Source organism: Leptinotarsa decemlineata, unplaced genomic scaffold, assembly GCF_025532065.1.
Source record: "Leptinotarsa decemlineata unplaced genomic scaffold, Ldec_3_MD MMD2_tig00003192_RagTag_RagTag, whole genome shotgun sequence".
NCBI classification, from domain to species: Eukaryota; Metazoa; Arthropoda; class Insecta; order Coleoptera; family Chrysomelidae; genus Leptinotarsa; species Leptinotarsa decemlineata.
In genome coordinates this window covers 3,356,164-3,381,410 of record NW_027412582.1, presented here as the reverse complement: position 1 = coordinate 3,381,410, position 25,247 = coordinate 3,356,164, and the positions used below count along the sequence as shown (strand labels likewise).

At 33.1% G+C, this 25,247-nt stretch overlaps 3 protein-coding genes across 6 annotated transcripts in view; 1 reads left to right on the top strand and 2 right to left on the bottom strand.

The window, feature by feature from the left end:
• The window catches only part of LOC141483160 (uncharacterized), a 519,459-nt gene that overhangs the window by 422,994 nt on the left and 71,218 nt on the right, over positions 1-25,247 (top strand). The gene's annotated exons all lie outside the window — the stretch shown is intronic.
• On the bottom strand, positions 639-2,675 carry LOC141483170 (uncharacterized). Of its 2 annotated transcripts, none has more exons than XM_074177649.1 (3): positions 1,736-2,675; positions 1,439-1,501; positions 639-1,193 (listed from the first exon to the last, which is right to left on the bottom strand). In XM_074177649.1, exons 1-3 carry the CDS (start codon positions 2,010-2,012, stop codon positions 1,069-1,071), a joined length of 465 nt encoding a protein of 154 aa, XP_074033750.1. In that variant the 5' UTR covers positions 2,013-2,675; the 3' UTR covers positions 639-1,068. The 2 variants fall into 2 exon arrangements, with proteins under 2 accessions (XP_074033750.1, XP_074033749.1); XM_074177648.1 differs by having other exon boundaries at positions 639-1,245; positions 1,736-2,668.
• LOC141483164 (uncharacterized) overlaps positions 20,940-25,247 on the bottom strand; it is a 112,385-nt gene continuing 108,077 nt past the window's right edge. Inside the window, exon 2 of the mRNA XM_074177625.1 lies at positions 20,940-22,097. Within this exon, the coding sequence (XP_074033726.1) occupies positions 21,082-22,097 (1,016 nt within the window). The 3' untranslated portion in view covers positions 20,940-21,081. The remainder of the gene's footprint in view (positions 22,098-25,247) is intronic.

Genomic DNA, 25,247 nt, shown 5'->3' with positions numbered 1-25,247 from the left:
AGTCTACTACTGATATATAGATGTCACTGCAAGGGTCAATTTTGATATTTTTCACTGTCTTGAATAAAACATATGTAGATTAAACCACAGACTACAGAAACAAGTGTAGATACAAAATACTCCACAGGTCCGTAGCGGATGTTACCCGAACTACATAAAGAAAACTGTAATCCCGAGTATTTCAGGGCGGGCTTTTCAAAAGTTCGCTCCAATTTGAATAGTAAAATTTTAAATGTATGCACATAAAGTCAACATCATATGAAAGTTCCCTCTCATAATAGATGTAATTGAAATTTTACTTATGAATTGTTTGTATTTAAAAAAACAGCTTTTACTAACATTTTTGAAAATTTCTAAATATAACAGATTTCAAATAGCAATTAAGTGAGGTTAATTTTCAAATTTGTTAAGCAAAAACCACCTGAAATAAAATTTCGATTACATTTATAATTGAAGAAAATTTTCAAATGGTGCAGCCTTTATAGCTGTCAGTATCTCGCTCATTATATTGATCTCACGAGCTTCTAATGAATGTTTGCACTTGTAAATAATATAAAAAAATGATTGAATGAATATTTATTGAATGGGAATAATCCTAATACACATACAATTTAAAAAATAATACAAATGAAGACATCATCAATATATAAATACGTCCGTAAACCTAATGTAAATTACAAGACTAGTTTTAAATTCTTTGTTTGCACATCTTTTATGTGATTAGGTAATCCATTGTATCCTTTCAAGCCCTTATATAATAATGATTTCATTGGCTTAGTAAGATTGTACTTCCTCTTGTTTGATAAATATGATATTTAAAGATAATAAACTTATGAAAGTATTCAGGTAATAAATTATTCAAAACTTTAATAGTAAAAATTATACATGTCAAGTATAACCTCTGTGATATTTTGATAATAATTATAAGGAGTTCAATGTGAAACCAATTTTCCAATAATGACTATCCATTGAAAGTATATATATTGGTCTATATTAACTATCTTATAATATTGTGTAGATAATAGTTACTAGTTTGTTATTCCAAATTACTACTTAAAATAGATTTGTTTAAGATTTTATATAATCTATAGTTTCAATTTTTTCTTTTCTCATTTTTCTCACCTCTTGGAAGAGCAACAGGTTTGCATAAAGGGGAAGATGGTCTAGTAATTTCATCTTGTAACTCCTGAAAACTTGAAGTTGATGGTCCTGAGTATATAAGTTCTTCATTTGTTGAGGAATAATCTGAAGAAATTCCATTGAAATATTAAATAATGTCTAATACAAAAAAAATACATTAACTGTATTAAATTCTGAATAAACATCTTCATTCTTCTGGTTGAATATATAAACGGTGCAACCAATGAGAGAATATAGATATTGAAAATATTATAGATATACACAATATGGTACAAAATGAGGTATATTATATTTTTACCTGGGTCAATTCCTACTGGCTCGCTTGCACTCAATTCCTGGTGATCTGGTTTTCCTTGGAAACCTTCAACAAGATTGTAGGTAAGTGATAATAATAATAATAATATTATCAAATGTGAAGTAAAAATAAAAAAAGTTTATTAAATAATATAATATATGAAATAATAATATAATTAAATAATATATCATTAATCATATATTATGTAAGAATAGTTTTACAGCTATTATATATACACTGTATTTTTTGTAAATGCAGAGGAATAAAATGAAGTGAAGGTACATTAATCCAACTTATTACCTGGTATTCTGAGGGATGGAACAGCACCAAATTTAAGTCCTCTTTTGGTTCCTGGCACCATACACTCCGGGGGAAAATGTTCATGACAAACATGATAGGAGTTGTAGATTTTGTCTAGAGAAAGATTTTCGTAATTATAAGGTTTAATTCGCTCGATCCAAGTATTGAAAACATCCGGTTGATTTTTGTGAAAACGATGTCTTTTACTATCCCTATTAGTACAGCCTGCGACGCAACACCTTCTACGCTTTGTTGGGGGAACATAGTTCTCATCCATTTTTTAAATACAACTTGCACAAAACAATCGGTATTAAATAAGTTTATAACTTGTGATTAACATGTACTGAAAATAAAATGAGTAACGACAGAAATATATTTACCCAGATAATTAGTCTTTCAGTGCTACCATCTAGGTACCTGAGAATATAATTACACTCATCAGCACCCCCTGTCGGATGTTTCCCTAATATTTACATTTTGGCGAGAAAGTGTGTGTTACTTTTCTATTGTTTACAATCAGTATTCTGTGGATTAAACTTAGGTGGCTTCATTTCATCAAGTCGTTAAATTTTGAGCTCATAAGATAAATTGCGATATTTATTATACTTTTGAGTGTTTTCTGACTTTTATTCTAAATGGGGTATACAGACTGAATGACATATTTTCGACCCTTAACGAAAGATAATGAAATGAATTATGAGGTTGAGTGTTTCAAAATATCGAATTTCTTAGCATCAAGCAGTTAATTTTTAACGACTTTTCCTTTAAATGGCTTGGCTCTGTTGGCTTTAAGGTTATTTCTGAAAGATGATAAGGTTCCCTTTTCATACGAAAACACATGTGTTTTGGTATCTAAAATTCAACGAAAAATATAATTAATCCAACTTATTACATCACTTTGCTGAAGTTTGACTTTTAATGTTTACAGTAATTAAATCGTGAATTGAAGGGGTTATATTTTTAGGAATGATTTTTGGGAAAGAAAGTTTTTGGCTTTCTACTACTCTAACTTGATACAAAAAAATGTGGAAGATCCCACATTTTTTTTGTATCAAGCCAAAAACTTTCTTTCCCCCCAAAAAAAATATATATATTTTTGTCGGACTATTGAATAGGGTTCGCTTTCAGCTTGACTCGAAAAAATTTGTTTCGACAAGTAATGGCGACATTTCTCTCTCGTTAAATAATATACTATCAAATATTAGTCATTTTTCCAGTCACTCAAACTTTTTCGGGGTTTTTGTCTTTTAAATATGCCTTTTCTATTGGCATAATTTAATTATCCGGATATTTGATTATCCGGACTAAAGTCGGTTCCAATTGATTTGGATAACTAGGGTTGTCTACTGTATTCCGTACTCTCCGCGTAAGATGAAATATTTGACTTAGGTTGATGTTTATTCAAACTAAAAGTTGTTTCTTAAATACTTATATTAATAGCATACAAATGACTAAAATTAGGACATGAAATTTTCATTTGCATACCACAAAAAACACGTACTGCATAAAATTTATTGTAATAATGGTGTCTACTAATTACAATAACAGGAAATGGGTATTTCTCATTTCCTGTTTATTTATATTGAACAAAAAAATCATTTAGAAAACACATTTTTTTCCAAGTATGTACCTATTTATGAAAATCTTTTCTGACGATAAATAAATTTGATATATTTTTTCCTTTGTGTAATTTATTGTTTACATGGTAGTAGTTGTTTCGAGGGCTTCTTCTTCCAGTTTGTGTCTGAAAGTTACTTCTTCACATGATCTACACATCTATGTAGAGTTTATTTTGGAATTAATTTCTTTCTTTGTTTGTGAGTTTCCCATATTTTTTTTGTAAAAAGATGAAGAAGTAGAAAGACAAAAACCTTTCTTTACCAATTTCTTGATAGGTACATACGAGTTTTTACCAATCAATAGTCTGGTGAAAAGTTTGGTTATGTCAATTTTCCCAATTTTTGGTAACACTGTTTTTATACTTATAAGTTTGAGATGAAGGCAGTGCAAGAATTTGCAAATGTGAAATGGACTGCTTACATAAAGTTTTTAGATAAATCCCACAATGAAACTTTTGTATAATGAATAATCACTGCCTCAAAACATCAGGCCATATGCTAATAAGAATTTAGTAACTCCGTTTCCGATTCGGACGTTCAAAGGTTTTGTTATTAGTTTTTGTAAAACACTGGGAATAATTGTTCACATCATGTTAAAACAAATCTATTGAGACAAAGTTTTTGTTATATTTACTGACAGTAGTCATCCTCGCTATTAAATACTATGAAATTTTTTGTGACAAGTAGATGTGTAACATCAACGTACATGTACACACAGCAACAGTTTTCGAAAAAAATATTGGAATTAGGAATTACTAGATGGGCTGAAAATTTCGTAGGCTACACCCAGATGGCGATACTAGAATTGAATCTATATGCTTTTTAGTTAACCCCAACCCTCAACAGACACGTGCACATATTTCATAGCTGTCGGACTTTCACTTTGTGGGATAGAACATGTCGAGCGAAGCAATTTTTGTTAGTTTGAAGAAAATGGATGACATGGATTTTCGTGGGTTAGCAAAGCATTGCTTTGTGGCGAAAAAAAAATACTGTTGAAGCCAAGGCTTTGCTTGATAATCATTATTCGGACTTTAAACCAGAAAAACCAACCGTTGAAAAGTGGTTTGCTAAGTTTGAACGAGGTGAAATGAGCACCGAGGATGATGCACGCAGTGAACGCCCTAATGAGAGTGTTATCGACGAATACATCAGAAAAGTCCGCAAAATAATTTTGGATGACCTCATAGTGAAGTTGATCAACATAGGTGAGGCTCAGATTTTGGCAGTGTAAACAATTGTGCTTTAAGATATTCGTGATTATAGTGATCTAGGTAAAATATGAGTTCCCGAATAGCAAGAATAATAAGAAATTGCCAAAAATTACAAGCTCAAGGTAAGAAAATATTAATTGTTAAATGAAAAGAAAATAATAGGTAATATAGTCGAAAATCTTCACTTTTTGTAACAAGCTTTTAGGTTATGTTTCTTAGTATTTTCTTTTTCTGTTTTCAGATGATACTATGCGTAACGAACTGTCCTCAACAAACACCATCGATCATCCAGATACACAGCAACAATGCAGTGAATTAAATCAGTACCCGTCAACATCTCGCCTGGTTGTCCAACCTGATGATCTGCCTCCAGCTTTACCAGGAACAGTGGAAGAAGATTACTCGTATGTTTCTAGATCTTCTTCGGATCTCTATGAACCTTCAGGTTCGTCAGATATAGAAAATGAGAGCTCATGGGGTATCTTGTCTCAATAAACCAAAACATAAATGTGCAGCTTCAGTTACCGAGCCAAACCGAATAAGGGTTTATAATGATTTTCGCAATTTGAGCTGCATTGACGATCAACGTCAATTTCTGTATAATCACATTGAAAAAAAAAACAAAGAAACGGACGACAAGAGGTATCGAAAATTCCAGGAAAAACTACACCTGTGTGTATAGTCTTACGGTTGATGGAAATAAACTTACATGTAGAGCATTTTTTATGGCCACATTAAATGTGACAGACGCCTTTATGCGAAGTGCCGCAAACAAGCACTCTTCCAATGGAGCTTTAGAACCAGATAAACGCGGGAAACATCAACCATCAAACAAATTACCACAGAATGTTGAAACATTTATACGAAACCAATTATGTACAGGATGTACAAAGAGTTGTGCAGCACTGAAAATGTGAAAATTGTTACATTTGAGAAATATCGCCAGATATTTTCCGAATACAACTTAGGCTTCTTTAAGCCAAAAAAGACCAATGTAAGAAATGTTTGGCATACAAAAGTATGTCTGAAGAAGAGAAAAGGGTAGAAGACGAAACGTATCAAAAACATCTCAATAGAAAAAATGAAGCTAGACAAGCCTGCGATGTGGACAAGTTAATAGCAAAAGAGAATCCCAAGGTCTTGGCTTTAAATTTTGATTTGCAGGCAGTGTTAACAACTCCCAAAGGATGCGCTGGACAAATATTTTATTTAAGGAAATTAGCGGTGTATAATTTCACAATCTATAATTTAGGAAACCTAAATGTTATGTGCTACTTGTGGAACGAAACAAAGGGAAAAAGAGGGGCTAACGAAATTTCATCCTGTGTTTATGATTATATTATGAGCCATTCTGTGGAGGCCAGCAAAAAAATTCAATATTTGCAGCCATGTGCATCCAACTTCTGGCGGAACATCCATCATTGAAAGTAATTGATCATCGGTTTTTCGAAACAGGGCACACTGAAATGGAGTGTGACTCCATTCACTCGAAAATAGAGAAGAAGGCAAGATATGTACCCGTTTATACCCCTGAGGGGTGGGCGCAACTTATAAGAGATGCACGTATCACACCATGTCCTTTTACTGTAAAGTTTTTGACGTAGCGCTTTCGACTTTCGTCGTCATCAGTGCTCACCTGAAAGTAAGTGATCTAGTTGAAAAGGGAATTTAGTGAAATTGAGGTTGTAACATTTTTTTTTTTAAGGTTAAGAAATTTGGAAAAATTGTTAGAGATTACTTACTTGTCAGGCAACAGGAAGTATCAAGATAAGTGAATTGTACATTGTAATATTTGAATTATATAAAACAAAATAGGCTCATAGCCAAGAAAATACATTTTTGGATTGAGGCCATGTGGTTCAGTCAAAGTATCTTATGAAGAAGGACAACTTGAGACAGAATGTGTCAAGTGTCATGTTAAAATAATGGTACCAACTTGAGGAGTGATCCATTATGGGTTTGATTGAATATGTAGAGGAAAAATATTGAATAAATTATATTAATAAACTGTGATTAATTAATAATACATAATCCTCTTATGAAGGGGAAGGAAATCTCTGTTTAAGTTTACTTGAGTATTCAAACAATGATCATTGTTGGAAAGTTCTTTAGAAATCTCCAACTCTTCAAACAAGTCAAGTCTAAGGAAATTTTTATTATCTATTTTATGTAATATTTTGGAATTTCTATTGGGACTAAAGTTGGGACGAAGTTTTCCAGAACCACAATGCCAACCAATATACCATCTCACTTGAAACACTCCACTGAGAGAAAAATCATCAGAAGTGCTGTTTGCAAACACTATGCCAAACTAGACCGTACTAATGTGGACTTGAAAATTTGTTATGACAATCTTATCTCTAATAATTTTCCTTTGTTACAAAATTCATTCAATGATATTGCAGACCAAGTGGCTTATCAAAGTAATTTAAAATTTAAAAAAGTAAGCAAGAAACTCAACTCCCTTATTCTTACTAGGAACCAACTGAACTCTCAACCTTCAGTTGAAAAGTTTTCCGAATTTAAATTTCACGAACGTATCAAAAATCTTTCTAGTGCTTCTTTCAATGATGACGAGATAGCTCTTCTATCTTCAGGTGTTAAATTCTCCTCGAATTCAGACCGGTCTGAGAAAGATCTCACTTCCTTTTCCATCGAATTAGATGTCTTGATTGACAATCTTTCCAAAAATAATAAAATTAGAAATTTCTGTCAGTTTACTATTACAAAATATCAACTTTCTCTCAAAGAAACTCCTTTATACTTGAATAAGTGTAGTCATAGGAATTTGAATATTTCCTTACATAAATTACTTAAAAAAAATTCCAATTATAATCTCATTTTAACAAAAGCAGACAAAGGCTATTGCCTTGTAATTCTTGATAAAATTGACTATGTTAACAAAGTTGAAGACTTTTTAAGCTCCAACAATTTCATTTCTTTAAATTTAAATCCTCTCAACAAATTTATTTCAAAAACTCGAAGTTATATAAAACTTGTGAAAACCTTTTCTTTGAATTCAATAAAACTCACAATTTAATCCCTAGCAATCCACAAATTCCAAGATTATACGGTCTCCCGAAGATACACAAAGATGGTTCTCCAATCAGACCAGTGGTAAGCTTTTACAATACTCCTGTCTCTATCTTGCCAATTCAGTAACACTTTAGATTTAATTAATAAAATCAAAAACTTTCAACCTAATTCCAACACCCTCATGATATCCTTTGATGTTAGCAACTTGTTCACTTATGTTCCAAAATCTGAAACCCTACCTTTAGTTTCTAACTTGCTTTCTCAACACTTAACTTCTGACTCCACCAAAACAGATATATTAACTTTACTTAAATTTTGCATTTCCCAAGATTTTTTTGTCTTTAACAATGAATTTTACAGTCAACCTGAAGGCCTAGCAATGGGTAACCCTCTTTCACCTTTCCTGGCTGACATTTTCATGTAAAATTTAGAAAATTCATTCATAACACAACACAACAAAAACATATTTTTTGAATGTTTCCTACACTAAATTAGTCAATTTCTACTAATTTTGGGGTGATAAAAACGAAAATAACAATGAAAAATTTTTATTAGCTCTGGTTTTTGAGATACACAGTACTTAATCTTAAAGAGTAGTTATACTATACGTGAAAAGTGAAAGTACATAAAACAATATTGTTATGTTTCTTTTAGAATATTTTAAGTACAAAATTATTAAAAAAAAACATTATTCTTAGTGTTTTGACAAATAAAAGAAGTTTGTACCACCAAATTTCAATTAAGTCCATCCGATTCATTGTAAGATCGCTGTCGTTTAGCTTGTCTTTTATAAAACACTTCTGGAGCATCCCTACACACAGACCAGCAGTAGTCTGCAAGCATTGCTTCATTCCAACGGCCCTGATATCTCTGTTCCATTAAGGCAATGTCTTGATGGAATCTTTCTCCATGTTCGTCACTCACAGCTCCACAGTTTTGTGGGAAGAAATTAAGATGAGAGTGAAGAAAATGAATTTTTAAGGACATGTTGCATCCAAGTTGGTGGTAAGCTTGAAGAAGCTCTTCAACCAATGCTGTGAAATTATCATCTCTTTTGTTACCTAAAAACCCATGTACAACCCCCTTAAAGGCTTCCCAGGCTCTTTTTTCATTTCCTGTTAAAATCATGTCAAAAGCAGGATCATTTACGATTTCACGGATTTGAGGCCCAATAAAGATGCCTTCCTTGACTTTAGCATCACTCAACCTGGGAAACTTTGCTCTCAAGTACTTAAAAGCTTGTCCTTCCTGGTCCATGGCCTTCACAAAGTTTTTCATTAGTCCCAACTTAATATGTAATGGGGGAAGGAGAACATCCTTAGGATCTACAAGAGGCTCGTAAACTACATTTTTCTCATTAGGGTTTAGGTCTCGTGTAGGCCAGTTCATTTTTTTATAGTGAGATTTTCTATCCCGACTGTCCCACAGACACAAAAAACAACAGTACTTGGTGAACCCTAATTGCATTCCTAGGAGTATAGCAATGACTTTCAGATCACCACAGATGTGCCACTTGTGTTGTTCATATTTGATTGATTGGAGAAATGTTTTCATATTTATATACGTTTCCTTCATGTGAACTGCATCACCTATAGGAATAGAGGGTAGCTGATTTCCATTATGCAGAAGTACAGCTTTTAAGCTTAGTTTTGAAGAGTCTATAAACAGTCTCCATTCAGATGGAGTGTGATCCAAATTCAAGCAGTCCATCAAACCATTAACATCAGAACAAACTACGAGGTTTTCTTTTTTCTCAAAAAAAGGAAGCAAATCTTTTTGGCGCTGTCTGTACTGAGATATTTTCACATCATGTTTTAGAAGATTCCACTGTTGTAGTCTTGACCCTAACAGCTCAGCCTTTTCCTTAGACAAGCGAAGATCTCTTATAAGGTCACTCAACCCTGCTTGACTAATTCTGTGCGGATCACTAGACCTATCGCTTACCTCAAAATCAGGGTCATAGGATGTAGAAGGATGGGTTGCTCCTTCTAAACAGTCTTCATCACCTTCCTCTAAAATTTCATAGTTTTGGGGTGGAGAAGGGACTGGCAAATTGTCTGAGTGTGGTACAGGCCGAAGAGCAGATGGGAGATTAGGGTATTTAACCGTTCCTCTTTTCTTCATAGATAAACCTTACTTAATGGGAGGAGTTAAGCAGAAATAACAGTCGTCTGTATGATTGGTAGGCTCACGCCAAACCATAGGTACTGCAAAAGCCATTGCCCGGTTTTTATTTTTCAGCCACTCTCGCAATATGACGGAACAAGAATTACAACATATATGAGGAGCCCATGATTTATCTTGGTCCCCAACTTTCACACCAAAATAATGTTCATAGGCTGTCTTGACGATAGGTGTCATTTTACGTTTCTGAGCCTTAAATGTTATTTCACCACATATATAGCAAAAGCTATCGACAGAATTCACACACTTTCGAGGCATTTCAGATCAGCACTTAAATTAATTTAAAAATCAACTTCACACGATAATTTCAATAGCAACCACGTGCGTACAATTGACAAACTCACATAGGTTATGTTTACTACTTAAGAACAGCTGATGAGAGGGGTGTTATGTAAACAAACATGTGTACCAACTGTTGGTGATGAAATATTTCATTTGTTGAAAACTCAATATACATATATATAATATAATGATACTATATCTTGAAAACAAGAGCTAATATATAATTTTTATGGTCACTTTCGGTTTTAACACGTGGAAATACATTAAAATCATCTAATTTCAACCCCGAAACAAAAACTTTGTTGTGTTGTGATAATTAATAAAATTGATAAGATTCTCAGTTGGCACAGATATGTTGATGACTGCTTGGATTTCATAGATGGCAACTCTAATGTAGCACATGATATCCTTGACTCCTTAAATAACTTACATCCAAAAATCAAATTTACACTTGAAATAGAACAAGACAATAAATTAAACTTTTTAGATCTTACTATAACAAAAACTAACAACAAACTAGATTTTTCCATTTACAGAAAACCAACCCAGACTGATCATGTCATTCCTTTCAATTCATTTCATCCCATGCAACATAAAATGGCTTCCTTCAATTGTTATGTTAAAACAGATTGCTGTCAACAATGGTTATCAACCATCCATTATTCACAAATTAATCAGTAAATTTAAACTCAGATCAGATAGAAGATTGGCCTTTAACTCCACCACCTTAGTTAATTCACCTTCTGTGAGATATTTTTCCTTATCTTATTTTGATCAAAATATGTGTACTGTTATTACCAAATTTATGGAAAATACCATACCTGGTACAAAAATTTCCTTTAAATCTCAAAACAACTTAAGTAACTTTTTAGTAAATTCTAAAGACAAAATTAACAAATTAAACAGAAGTGGAGTCTACAAGCTTAACTGTTCTGATTGTTTGGCATCTTACATTGGTAGAACCTGTAGACCTCTTTTCACTCGTATTAATGAACATATAAAAAAACCTGATAAATCTGCTTTTGGCCACCACATTAAATTTCACAATCACAACTTTAGTCCCAATAGAAATTCCAAAATATTACATAAAATAGATAATAAAAATTTCCTTAGGCTTGACTTGTTTGAAGAGTTGGAGATTTCTAAAGAACTTTCCAACAATGATCATTGTTTGAATACTCAAGTGAACTTAAACAGAGATTTCCTTCTCTTTCATAAGAGGATTATGAATTATTAATTAATCACAGTTTATTAATATAATTTACTTAATATTTTTCCTCTACATATTCAATCAAATCCATAATGGATCACTCCTCAAGTTGGTACCATTATTTTAACATGACACTTGACACATTCTGTCTCAAGTTGTCCTTCAAAAGATACTTTGACTGAACCACATGGCCTCAATCCAAAAATGTATTTTCTTGGCTATGAGCCTATTTTGTTTTATATAATTCAAATATTACAATGTACAATTCACTTATCTTGATACTTCCTGTTGCCTGACAAGTAAGTAATCTCTAACAATTTTTCCAAATTTCTTAACCTTAAAAAAAAAAATGTTACAACCTCAATTTCACTAAATTCCCTTTTCAACTAGATCACTTACTTTCAGGTGACCACTGATGATGACGAAAGTCGAAAGCGCTTTGCAAGAATTTTAAAATATTATACACTTTAATACAAAACCTCTTCGATTCATTAATTCCTTATATTCGTCCAGCAATACATCAGCCAGTGTTTCAATAGTAATACCTGGAACAAAATGTACATTAACTTTCATTATCACTATTTGAAAGTGGCACAATAAAAGTACCTACTCATTACGTTTTCAGTTCCTTGGCGCACCTGCCTGTACCAGGTACCACTCTGTTTCCTTTTGGGCAAATTGATACTATCTTGAAAACGAGTGATGAAAATTATGAAAACAAATGATACAAAAGAAGGTGTCATTCACTTACTTTTCTCTATAGAAGATACACAACTGAAATCACTCTAGTTCAAACATGTACTTAGTTAAACTAACAAATCCCACACACCAACTCTCCTTGAGCATAAAATGAGGTATAGTAGGTTAATCACCATGACTTTACTATCGATACTATTGCATTTTACTTACTTTTCTTAAAGATTGAATATATGCAACTCTCCTGTTTGGTATTTCTGAAAATTGATTCATAACGCATTACCAATTCCCTAATAATATTTGAAAACATAATCCACAAAAAAATAAATTTTTCACAAAAACGAGTTTTATTTTATTTTGTTACAGTAAGTCTAAACGAATAGCACAAATTTGTTAATTAGTAATAATACCAAAACTGATTATAAAAATTGTTGGAAGTGGCCACCTGCACTTAGTATGCATGCTTCCGTCCTTCTACGTATGGAATTACGTACCCGTTCAAATATTCCCGGCGTATTTCGTATAGTTTCACACGAGGCAACTATTCGCTCTCTTAAATCTTCTAAAGTATTAACGGGAGGTTTATAAACAAGAGTTTTAAGGTGACCCCATAAAAAAAATCTTAACTGTTGAGATCGGGGGATCTTGCTGGCCATTGCTGAGGTCCTCCGCGATTTATCCAACGATTAGGGCATTAAATTTTCGGACAATTACACTGAAATGAGCAGGGGCGCCATCGTGCATGTACCATATTCGATTCCTTAACGCAAGTGGCACATCTTATTCCAATAACCCAGGTAAGTCTTTTTCGAGAAAGTGTAAATAAGAACGACCATCAAGACGTCCTGGTAGAAAAAATGGGCCTATTAGATGATCACCTATAATTTTTGCCCATACATTACAGAAAATTGGTGTTGGAAATGGGTTTCGGTTATTGCATGGGGATTTTCTTCAGCCCACACATGATTGTTATGGAAATTTTGAATGGCGTTACGAGAAAAATTTGCTTCGTCTGTGAACAAAATTTGTGTCTCAAACTGCGGATTTAGTGCAATACTTTGTAGATACCACTGACTGAAGTTCATACGCTGTGGAAAATCTCTGGGGAGTAATGTCTGCACCCTTGAAATATGGTATGGGTATAACAAAAAATCAACCAAAATACGCCAAACAATTTGATGACAAATATCTAGAGTTCTAGCGATCTTCCTCGTACTCGTCTCAGAATGTTCCTTTCTTGTAGCACCGCTTCCTCAATTTCAGGAGTTCTTACTACACGAGGTCTACCTTCCGGAGTCCCTTTCTTGAAACTACCAGTTTCCCCAAGTCGACGATGAATATTTGAAAAGGTTCGGCTATCGGGTAAGGCACGATTAGGATATCTTTCCTGATAAATGCGCCTGGCTTCTGTTGCATTACCATCGGGAAGGCCATATACGTAATGCATTTGCGCTATTTCCGCATTCGTATAATTTACCATATTTACTGATATTCAGAAAAACAGCGGACTACCAAAATAACTTCAATAACATTTCAAAATCAATCAAAACGCGCTGTGACAGTTTTTAACACCAACACCTTACTTTAAACCAACATCAATATTAGCTACTGACGTTTGTACACACAGATAATTCGTTTTTTATTGCTATGGTGGGTACGCTGTTTTTTCTGCTTTCAATTTTTAAAAGAAATTACATATCGACAAACCTCATATTTCCAAGAGGTGCAGTAAATGAATTCTGCTACACGTCATTTATTCCAGGATAACTAAATTTATGTTTTCAAAAATTATTAAGCGGTGCTGCGTTATGACGTAATTTTAATTGAGAACAGTGCATCTGACAACAAACAAATACCTTTTAGATCCTCAATTATTTTGCACCAAATCTGATCTCTTAGTTTGCTTTCAGTCTATGCACGATACTGCATCAGATTTTTAAGAAATTTATCTTTAAGTAAAGCGATTTTTAATTTTTTGAGCGAAAACCATGCGTCGGACAAAGAAAACCCAGCAAATCAAATGTGCTCAAAAATGTATGGAGATTTTAAAAATAATTTTTAATTCAAGATAAAGCAGTGGCGTAGTATTTTTTTCGCCAAAAATATACATTTCAAAACTCGTACGTACGCCACTGACAGAGAAAATTAAGAAAATCGTACATCAGAAAATGCGCCTTGAGGCATGGAACATATGTACCAAATATGCCAAAGATGTCTACAAAATTATCTCAGTTATTATTAAAAAACTGATTATTTTTGAAAACTTTGCCACCCTGTATCTCAAAAGTTAAGGCGTTTAGGACATACGTCCATAGGAAGTTTTTTTCTTAAAATGGGTCTAAGAATTACCTCCTTAAATATTAGCATTTGTATACACATATGTATACATATATTATAATATAAGGCAATTATATATTCAAGTATAAGTTAAACGTTCAGGTGGCTTAACCGTACGCTTTGGTCGCGAGATTAAATTTTCATTCAAACAGTTCGTGTCACGAGAAGTGGAAAAGTCTGCAGTATTTGGAACACTTCAACATCGTGCACTGTATTGTTATCGGTTGAACTCTGAAAATTTCCATTAGACAATATAGCATCTTTGATATGAAGTTCTTTTATTTGATTAATGTGTCGCTTCCATTTAATATTATTAAATTCTGGTACTTCAACTATATATGTCGACCTTCCAATTTTTCTGACAATTCTAGCCTTAACCCAATTCACTGTCACCGATTCTCCAGGAACGCACTTCATTGGCCTGATAGTCTTAGTCTTAGATTAGGTAAAAGAGATATCTTTCCTTGTCTAAGGTCTTAGTTGCTGAGGAGCTGAGGCCACTGAATCGAAAAGAAGAACGCACTTCATTATTGTCTTACCTCTAAAATACAATTTTTGTTTATTTTGTGCTTTTAGGACGCGATTTTTTACAACCATATTTGAATTTGGCAATAGTGAGTCAAAACGAGTTCTCAAATTCCTTCCAAACATTAATTTGGCAGGACTACTTTTTGTAGTACAGTGAGGAGTGTTGCGATTGTCGAATAAAAAGTTATTGAGAACTAAATTGATATTTGTTTGGTTATTTTTACCCAGAGCACTCAAAAGAGCCGTTTTGATTGTTTTCACGCAATTCTCCTCCGCACCATTAGAGGAAGGATGGTAAGGGGGTGTCGTAATATGACCTACATTATTCTGAACTAAAAACTTCTCAAATTCTTGAGAACAGAAAGATGTACCGTTATCTGTAACGATCTGATTTGGTAATTCAAAACGCCCGAAACAACCCCTTAGAATCTCTATTGTCAAACTTGAGGTAATAGAAAACATAGGAAAAACTTCCAACCACTTACTATGAGCATCCATAACTATTAAAAAATACTTATTTTTGAATGGACCCATAAAATCTAAATGCAACCTATACCAAGGTTGTTCCGGCCATGGCCAACAAGTCAAACTAGATTTATCTGGTGATTTTTTATACATCAGACAACTTTCGCAAGTATTACAAATTTCTTCAATTTTTTTGTCGAGCCCTGGCCACCAGAAAAATGATCGTGCAAGACTTTTTATCTTCACCACACCCATATGACTAGCATGTAAACTCTTTAAAATATTTTTTTGCAAAGAAGTTGGAATTATGATTCTATTATTCCATAGTAAGCAATCCGATTCGATTGATAATTCATTCCTCATTCTATAAAATGATTTGAATTATTTCTTGTATTTTAATTTGTATGAATCATTGAGCCAACCTGATTTCAAATACTTCATGATTTTTACTAATGTTTCATCTCTTTGTGTTGCATCTTTAATCTGAAGAAAATCAATAGGAAAATCTCCATTGTCAGAAAAATAGCTGATAAAATTTGAATCTACCTCATCTAAACTATTTTCACCCAAAGGTAAAGGTTCCCTAGACAAAAAATCAGCGTGATTGTCTTTTGATTTCACATACTAAATATTGTACTGGTAGTTAGACAAAATTAAAGCCCATCTGCGAAGTCGGTTTGCAGAAAACTGTGAAATATTTTTTTTGGATGAAGAATATACATCAGAGGTTTATTATCAATGACTAGCGTAAACTCTCTCATGTATAAATAATAATTGAATTTGCAAAGACTACAAAAAATAACTGCTAAACCTTCTTTTTCCATTTGACAATAATTTTTTTCAGCCTCTGAAAAGGTTCTCGAGGCAAAAGCAATAGGCTTCTCACAACCGTCAGGCATTATATGTGTGATCACAGCACCCAGGACTTTATCTGAAGCATCCGTTATTAAACGTAATGGTAAATTCTCATCATAATGCACCAATACTTGTGCTGACATCAACAACTCTTTAACCTTTTCAAATGCGAATTCGCATTCATCAGACCATTCCCATCTTGAATTCGACTTGAGCAGGTTATACAGCGGATGCAAAACAGAGGCAAGGTTTGGAACAAATTTCTCATAATAGTTGATTAATCCCAAAAAAGATTTCAAATAGGTAATATTATGAGGAGCTGGAGCGTGTTTTATGGCTAGAATTTTCGATTCAGAAGTATGCAGACCAACTTTATCTATGTCGTAGCCCAAATACGATATTTTACTTCTGAAAAATTCGCACTTTTTAAACGACAATTTCAATTCCGCATTTTCCAATCTAGCTAACACAGCTTCCAACCTTCTAATATGTTCATTGCGATTTTTACCTGTGATCAAGAGGTCATCCAGAAAGACAACAACACCATCTAAATCTTGTAAAAGTGATTCCAATATTCTTTGGAATTTTCCCGATATACTTGCAATACCAAACGGTGCCCTATTATACAGGCTGATTCACGGTGGATGGCACATTAGACGTTTCTGGTGAACCAGACAACGGATCACTTTGAAAATTTAATGAAGGGCATATTCGGACATTCTCTAGCCAACTAAAATATTTTCGACAATGCGGTGTTGCCGCTTCTATTAGAAAGCAGTAGCAACTTTGATTTTTCAAATGTAACACTCTGTATATAATATTGTTTTTGGAATCTCCAACAATATACCTATCTGTTACCGTTTTCGAAATAAAAATTAATTTCAATTTTTTTCTTCGAAAATCATGACTTCTAAAAATGCCGATATCTTTTAGTTAAGAAGTACTATGATATCGAAATTTGGTTTGGAGTTAGGTGATACTTGGACACTTCCCACACGTCAGCCTAATCTCCGTTACTTCAATACAGGGTGGTAAAAAAATACAGTTTTTTCGTTTGCTTGAAAAAGTTGCTGAAATTTGATTATTTTAAATGGAACACCCTGTATATTATTGAAAATTCGGAAAGCTGCTGAAATTTGCTTTCTTTCTATGTATATCATACCTATACCTAACTAGTCAAGTTTCGGACTTATGAACATTTATTTGTGAAAATGTCCCTTCAGAATGGTATTTCCATTCGGTATTTGGTAAGCAGGCCATGATTACTATTTGACAGTAGCGTTGTGACATTCTCCTAATAATATCGACATTTTCGTCACATCAGAAGTTGCAAATACCTTCAAAACGATGGAACAAAACTATTCAAACGAAGTTCTTATGAATTTGTTTATTATTTTTGGACAGTGTGACAAAATTATCAGCAGAACATGTAGAAAGTTCAATGAAATGTATCCGAATCTACCGCCAATGAACCTCAATAAATTTATACGAATTCAGAACAATTTCAATGCATTTGGATCAACTTTAAAAGCACCAAGAAACTTGCCTCGACCCGTAACTTTCGAAGACAACCAGATTAATGTCTTAGCATATTTTCACGCATTTCCCGAGTCATCGATAAGAAGTGCTGAAGAAGATTTGGGTATAAAATATTCATCGGTTCAAAGAATCTTGCGAAGACATAAAATGCATGATTATAAATTCACCAAAATTCAAGCAATGAAGCCTCAAGATCCTCAACAGAGAGTAGAATTTTGTGAAATGTTGTTGACACGCATTCAAGAAGATCCACTTTTTTTAATAAAATTATTTGAACTGATGAATCGAAATTTTCGAGAGAAGGGATTTTCAATAGAAAAAATCGTCATTATTGGTCCAGTGAAAATCCTCACGTCACAAAAGAAGCCGGATTTCAAGAAAAATTTAGTTTTAATGTCTTCTGCATGTTGATGGACAACAAATTGAGGTACGTGATATACGAGGAGTCATTAACATCCAAAAGCTACCTGAATATTTTGGAGAATACTGTAGACAGTTTCGTGGATAATCTGCCACTCGAAGATTATCGAAACTGTTGGTACCAACTAGACGGAGCTCCTGCACATTGCACAAGAGAAGTGAGCGCAGAACTGGATAGACTATTTGACGATCGGTGGATGAGGCGCTTGGGACCATGGAATTGGCCAGCGAGATCACCCGATCTTAGTCCATTAGATTTTTATTTGTGGGGAATGTTTAAAGAAAAAGTTTACAAAATACCCGTGCCTTCGAGAGATGAATTGTTAGAAAGGATTGCCCAAACATTTGAAGATTTGGATCCCAATGAAATCAGATCTGCCACCACGAAAGCAGTCAACACCCGCATTTTAAAGTGCTTGGAAATGAACGGCCAGCGATTCGAACATATTTTGAAATATTCCACATGATTGTTTTACTTTTTTATAATTATTCATATCAATATTTCCAATTTCAAGTTTCTTGGTGCTTTTTTAAAGTTTATCCAAACATATTGAAATTGTTCTGAATTCGTATAAATTTCTTGAGGTTCATTGGCGGTAGATTCGGATACATTTCATTGAACTTTCTGCATGTTCTGCTGATAATTTTGTCACACTGTCCAAAAATAATAAACAAATTCATAAGAACTTCGTTTGAATAGTTTTGTTCCATCGTTTTGAAGGTATTTGCAACTTCTGAAGTGACGAAAATGTCGATATTATTAGGAAAATGTCACAACGCTACTGTCAAATAATAATCATGGCCTGCTTACCAAATACCGAATGGAAATACCATTCTGAAGGAACATTTTCACAAATAAATGTTCATAAATCCGAAACTTGACTAGTTAGGTATAGGTATGATATACATAGAAAGAAAGCAAATTTCAGCAGCTTTCCGAATTTTCAATAATATACAGGGTGTTCCATTTAAAATAATCAAATTTCAGCAACTTTTTCAAGCAAACGAAAAAACTGTATTTTTTTACCACCCTGTATTGAAGTAACGGAGATTAGGCTGACGTGTGGGAAGTGTCCAAGTATCACCTAACTACAAACCAAATTTCGATATCATAGTACTTCTTAACTAAAAGATATCGGCATTTTTAGAAGTCATGATTTTCGAAGAAAAAAATTGAAATTAATTTTTATTTCGAAAACGGTAACAGATAGGTATAAGGAAATATCAAGAAAAGTTGTCGGGCAATTGTTGGAGATTCCAAAAATAATATTATATACAGAGTGTTCCATTTGAAAAATCAAAGTTGCTACTGCTTTCTAATAGAAGCGGCAACACCGCATTGTCGAAAATATTTTAGTTGGCTAGAGAATGTCCGAATATGCCCTCCATTAAATTTTCAAAGTGATCCGTTGTCTGGTTCACCAGAAACGTCTAATGCGCCATCCACCGTGAATCAGCCTGTATTGGAATAAACCCTTATGGGTAGATATCACTACTAATTTTTTTGATGGTTCATCTAAACAAATTTGCTGATACGCATTTGATAGATCGAGCTTCGTAAAATGTATTCCACCCTGTAGTTTGACAAAGAGGTCTTCTATTTTTGGAAGAGGAAATGGGTCGATTTCGATGAAAGGATTGACAGTAACCTTAAAATCTCCGCATATCCTAATGGTACCATCTTTTTTTAAAACTGGAACAATAGGAGATGCCCACTCAGAATAATGAACCTGTTGGATTACTCCAAGATCATTTAACCGCTGGAGTTCCTTTTCCACCCCTCCTTTAATGGCAAAAGGTAAGGGACAAGCTCTGAAAAATTTTGGAGTAACTGAATCTGATTTTAATTTTATTGACATGAGTCCCTTATTGAAATTACCCAGTCCAGGAGAAAAAAGAGAGTTGTATTTACGGCGAATAGCCGCCGCTCGTACCTGCTGGACAGTTGTCTTCACAGCTGTTTTTTCTTGACGATGCCACTCTGAATGGAAGAGGTTTCTTGTGCTCAGAAAATCTGGACTTATTCTTCGTGTAGTAGATTTCTGGTACCATCTTGACAGTGCTGTTGTAATTTTGTACAACCGTACTTTTGGAAGACGCAATTTCTATGATTTCAGCAAAAGTCACTGTTTCTTTTTCTTCATAAAGCCTATCCTTCACTCGACCAGAGTCATAGCCGATGATAAAACGATTTACTAAAGCCTTACAAATTTCGTCAGTTCCAGAAAATTTGCAATTTGCCACTAATGATCGCAGTCTTGCACCCCACTCTTTTGGAGATTCATTGGCTGATTTTCGTGCTTCAAAAAATTTTTCGCGACACGCAAAAACAGACACTACCGGTTTAAAATAATTGTCCATGGATTTCACAATATCTTCGTAAGATTTTGTTTCAGGTTCTTCTGGAATGAACATATTGAATAGTAGTTGATACGCCTCTTCATTCAATAAACTTAAAAGAATGGCACGTTTCCGTTCACTTTTGTTGATACTATTTGCCGTGAAATAATTGTTCAAACGACGTTTATAAATCGACCAATCCGACGTAGCAGGATTGAATTCCTGAATATGTCCCGTCTACTGTACAGATTCCGTCATTTTATCGACTCGGGGTTCGCTGCTGACCGTAAAAAAAATGAATTTGCACTTTTTATAACTCAGAATATCACCCGTCGCTACTTGTGATGTATTCAACTTAAATAAAACATCTCCTTATTTTCCCATCTTTATTCTGTCGCTCACCTAGACATACTGCTCCTCGATTCCTAGATGATATATAAAAAAGTACTATGTACAGAGTGCTACACTAATAAACTATATACAGGATGTCACAGATACCAAAAAACAAATTATCTTTGCACAATGAAATATTTTTTCTGATTTTCATGTGTTTTTGAAGATTTCAAGTAGATTTAACATTGAAATGATTTTTTCCCAGTATACGTTCTGCATAAAAAGGCATTATGAATGTGTTTTTTCATGAGTTTTCAAATTACAACTTTGATTAAATGTCTTCAAGCAGCTTTTACACTGAAATGGCTTTTCACCAGTATGGATTCTTTCATGCGTTTTCAAATTACTACTATTAATAAAAGACTTCAAGCAGATTTTACACTGAAATGACTTTTCACCAGAATGGATTCTTTCATGTATTTTCAAATTAGTACTCTGAAAGAATGACTTTGAGCAGATTTTACACTGAAATGATTTTTCTCTAGTATGAGTGATTTTATGTGATTTCAAATGACCACTACGAATAAAAGACTTCAAGCACATTTTACACTGAAATGGCTTTTCACCAGAATGGGTTCTTACATGCATTTTCAAATTACCACTTTGATTAAATGACTTCAAGCAGCTTTTACACTGAAATGGCTTTTCACCAGTATGGGTTCTTTCATGCATTTTCAAATTACTACTATTAATAAAAGACTTCAAGCAGATTTTACACTGAAATGACTTTTCACTCTTTTTCCCCGTATGAATTTTTTCATGTATTTTCAAATAACCATTTTGATTGAATGACTTCAAGCATATTTTACACTGAAATGGCTTTTCACCAGTATGGGTTCTTTCATGAGATTTCAAATGAGCACTCCGAAAAAATGAATTCGAGCAGATTTTACACTGAAATGATTTTTTTTCAGTATGGAATGGCTTTTTACCAGTATGAATTCTTTCGTGGACTTTCAAATTATTTCTTTCAACAAATGACTTTAGACATTTTTTACATTGGAATGGTTTCTCCCCTGTATGAGTTTTTTCATGTCTTTTTAAATGACATTTCCAAATGAATGATTTTGAGCAGATTTTGCACTGATACGGTTTCACAATATGATCTTTTGCAATGCCAAACTCCTTTTGACATAACGCTGACGACTTCTTTTCGTTGAAGCTCTCTTCTTTCTTCTCGATGCTCTCCTGTTTCTTATCGATGACTGTTCCATTCTCTGTTTCAACAAAAACGTTCCCCGAATCTGTGAAAAAATTAATAATGAAATAGATAATTTATACAAAATTGTTTGCTTAAAAAAAATATTAATTGTTCACTCAGTGACTGTTGATTCAACCCCCCAAAAAAGAGTAACATTTCGGGATTCTCCTATCCAAATAGTTTATAACCACTAAAAAGTTTATGAAACAAAGTTATTGAATGTTCTGTAATGTATCTGAACTGGCCATAAATTTATATAAACTAAAAAATTTAAACTTTCCATGAAATGAGGAAATGTATATTTATATACACAAACTATTTACTGGTCATAAATATTACAGTATATAATTAAACAAACTATTTTAATCCAAACCAATCAAACAGATTAATAATAAATCAAAGTATATTTATTCATATTACTTTTTTCTTTCTTGAGGTTTCATGAATGAAAAATTCAAAATATAATTCGAAATTTAAAAATAAATTGTAAAAAATTTAAGGGGAAATGAATTATCACTACTGAGGAGATATTTTGTAATTAATTATCATGTCACTATTGCGATTGATAGGTAGAAGTGGAATGTCATAAAATGGCATAAAATTAATCCAATGAAAGCCTTTTTCACATACTATAACTAAAGCACACTTTCTTGGTGTGCTCCTCACAGTAATGCAGATCAGAGGAAGATACCTTTGTGAATATTTTACCATTTTTCAATATACAAAGTATGTATAACAATGAAAATACGAGGTCAGTTAAAAAAATGAGGTGAATGTTCAAATTTCGCAGGCTACATTACATACCTTCGATCAGCGATTTTTTTATATTGGTACTCTCGTGTACCAATATAAAACACAGTTTCAGCTGTTTAGCATGTTTAGTTTGTTGGTGAGAGGCTTTGAAAAGCTATCGACAGCCATACATGTTTGTAAAAAAGAATCAACAACTCAATATGAAATAAAATAAAAAGAAGGTAAGGATTGGATTACAAGGGAACTTCTAGAATTAATAAAAAAACGTGATAAATTATATTCAGAAAAAATAAAACATCCTTTTAATGCGGATATACTCACGGATTTCCGAATACAGAAAAATATTGTAGGGAAAAAACGCAAAAAACTGAAACTGGAATACTTTGAAAAGAAATGGAGCAATACAGGCAATAACCAAAGTAATCAAATAACTAATTTAGAAATTGAGGGACAAATTCTTGATAATCCCAAAAATATAGCTGAAAAAATGAACAAATATTTCGTTGATATTGGTAAATCAATAGAATAGTGTAAACCTACAAACAGCGCCATCTTCTGAGTTTGAGGAAATCATAAGTGATTGTTCAATGTACCTATACAATACAAACTCCCAAGAAGTTCAGGAAGAATTATATAAGTTGAATAGAAATGCAGCACCTGGTTATGATAACATAAATACTAATGATCTTTCAACACTCGGGGATTATATTATACCTATTTTAGTCAAATTAATAAATGAATCTTTTAAACAAGTTATATTCCCAGATATTCTCAAAGTCAGCAAGGTAACACCTATACACAAGTCAGGACCAAATAACATTATTGATAACTATAGACCTATTTCAGTAGTTCCGACTCTGTCAAAAGTAATAGAAGTTATTTTAAAGAAATGTATTATCAATTACATGACAATTACCAATATGGATTCCAAGAAAATAGTAGCATCCTGAGTGCAACTATAGACTTCAATAACCACATTGCTTCTTCACTAGATGATAAATACTACACTATTGCTGTATTTGTTGATCTACGAAAAGCATTTGATGTTGTTGATTTCTCTATATTACTTGAAAAAATTGAAGAAATGGGAATAAGAGGAAATGCTCTCTATTTACTAAAAACATACCTTCTACATCGCAAACAATTCACAATGGTTGATGGCATTTCAAGCCAAATTGAAACTACCAAAGCAGGTGTGCCCCAAGGCTCAGTCCTTGGACCCCTACTCTATACATTACATGTTCTGTTATTGAAAACTGCTAACCTTATAGGTAGATACTTTAAATTCGCAGATAATACTGTTCTTGTATATGAAGGTAAAGACTTGAAACAACTCGAAACACTGGTAAATACCGACCTTGAGAGGTATCACAAATGGCTTGCAAAAAATAAACTTCAGATCAATGTAAAGAAGACTACTTTTATAATCTCTCAGAAAAACATGAAACAACAGGACATCACAGTGGAGATAGGAGGCAAAGAAATAAGGAGAGTCCATAATACCAAATATCTGGGACTACTAGTTGATGAAAACCTATGCTGGAATAACCATATCACTCATGTAGAAAAGAAGTAATTCAAATGGTTAGTGCCCTAAATCGTTGTAGAACCTACTTAAGCCCATCTTCACTCCATCAAATATACAGTGCACATTTCTTATTAATTTTTTAGCTATTTAATTCCTATATGGGGTACATGTGGACAGACATTATTAAAAAAAGTAAAAATACTTGTATAAAGTATCAGCCTATTCAGGATGTTCTAGAAATCTAGCAAGGTAAATTTGCATACAAGGTTATACATGAACAAGTCAAATGTAATACAAACTTCACTTTCGTTAATCAGCTCCACGAATATAATACTCGTACCCATTATAATGTCTTTTTACAACCTGTACGCACTAATATTGGCTTAAATAATCCCATTACACTATGCATGAAAACTTATAATTCTCTTCCCAAGGAAATAACAGATAGCCATAATTTAAATATCTTTAAGAATAAAATAAGAGTTTTTATACTAACATACTCAACAAAGGAGCGGCTTAAATCTATTTAATTATCTGTATTAATTACTATCAAGTTTTTTATTTTATTCACATTTGTATTATGTATTCTCAAGTGAATCTTGATAATATTATTTTGTTGTACTACATAAAGTATTATTACATTGTTTTATCTAGTTTTCCGAGACCAGCATGTTGATGCTGTTTTGGATAACTTTTTTTGGATAATGCTGCTATCTCAATCACTATATAAAATGTTTATTGTTACCATGATTGCATTATCTGAATAAATTTCTTAAAAAAAAAAAGTTACAAGTGTTTTGCATGTTCGCCAATTTTCTGCTATGGAAAAAATTGATCAAAGAATCTGCATCAAATTTTATGTAAAAAAAATTACTGCTCAAAAACACTTGAAATTTTGACAGTGGCATACTG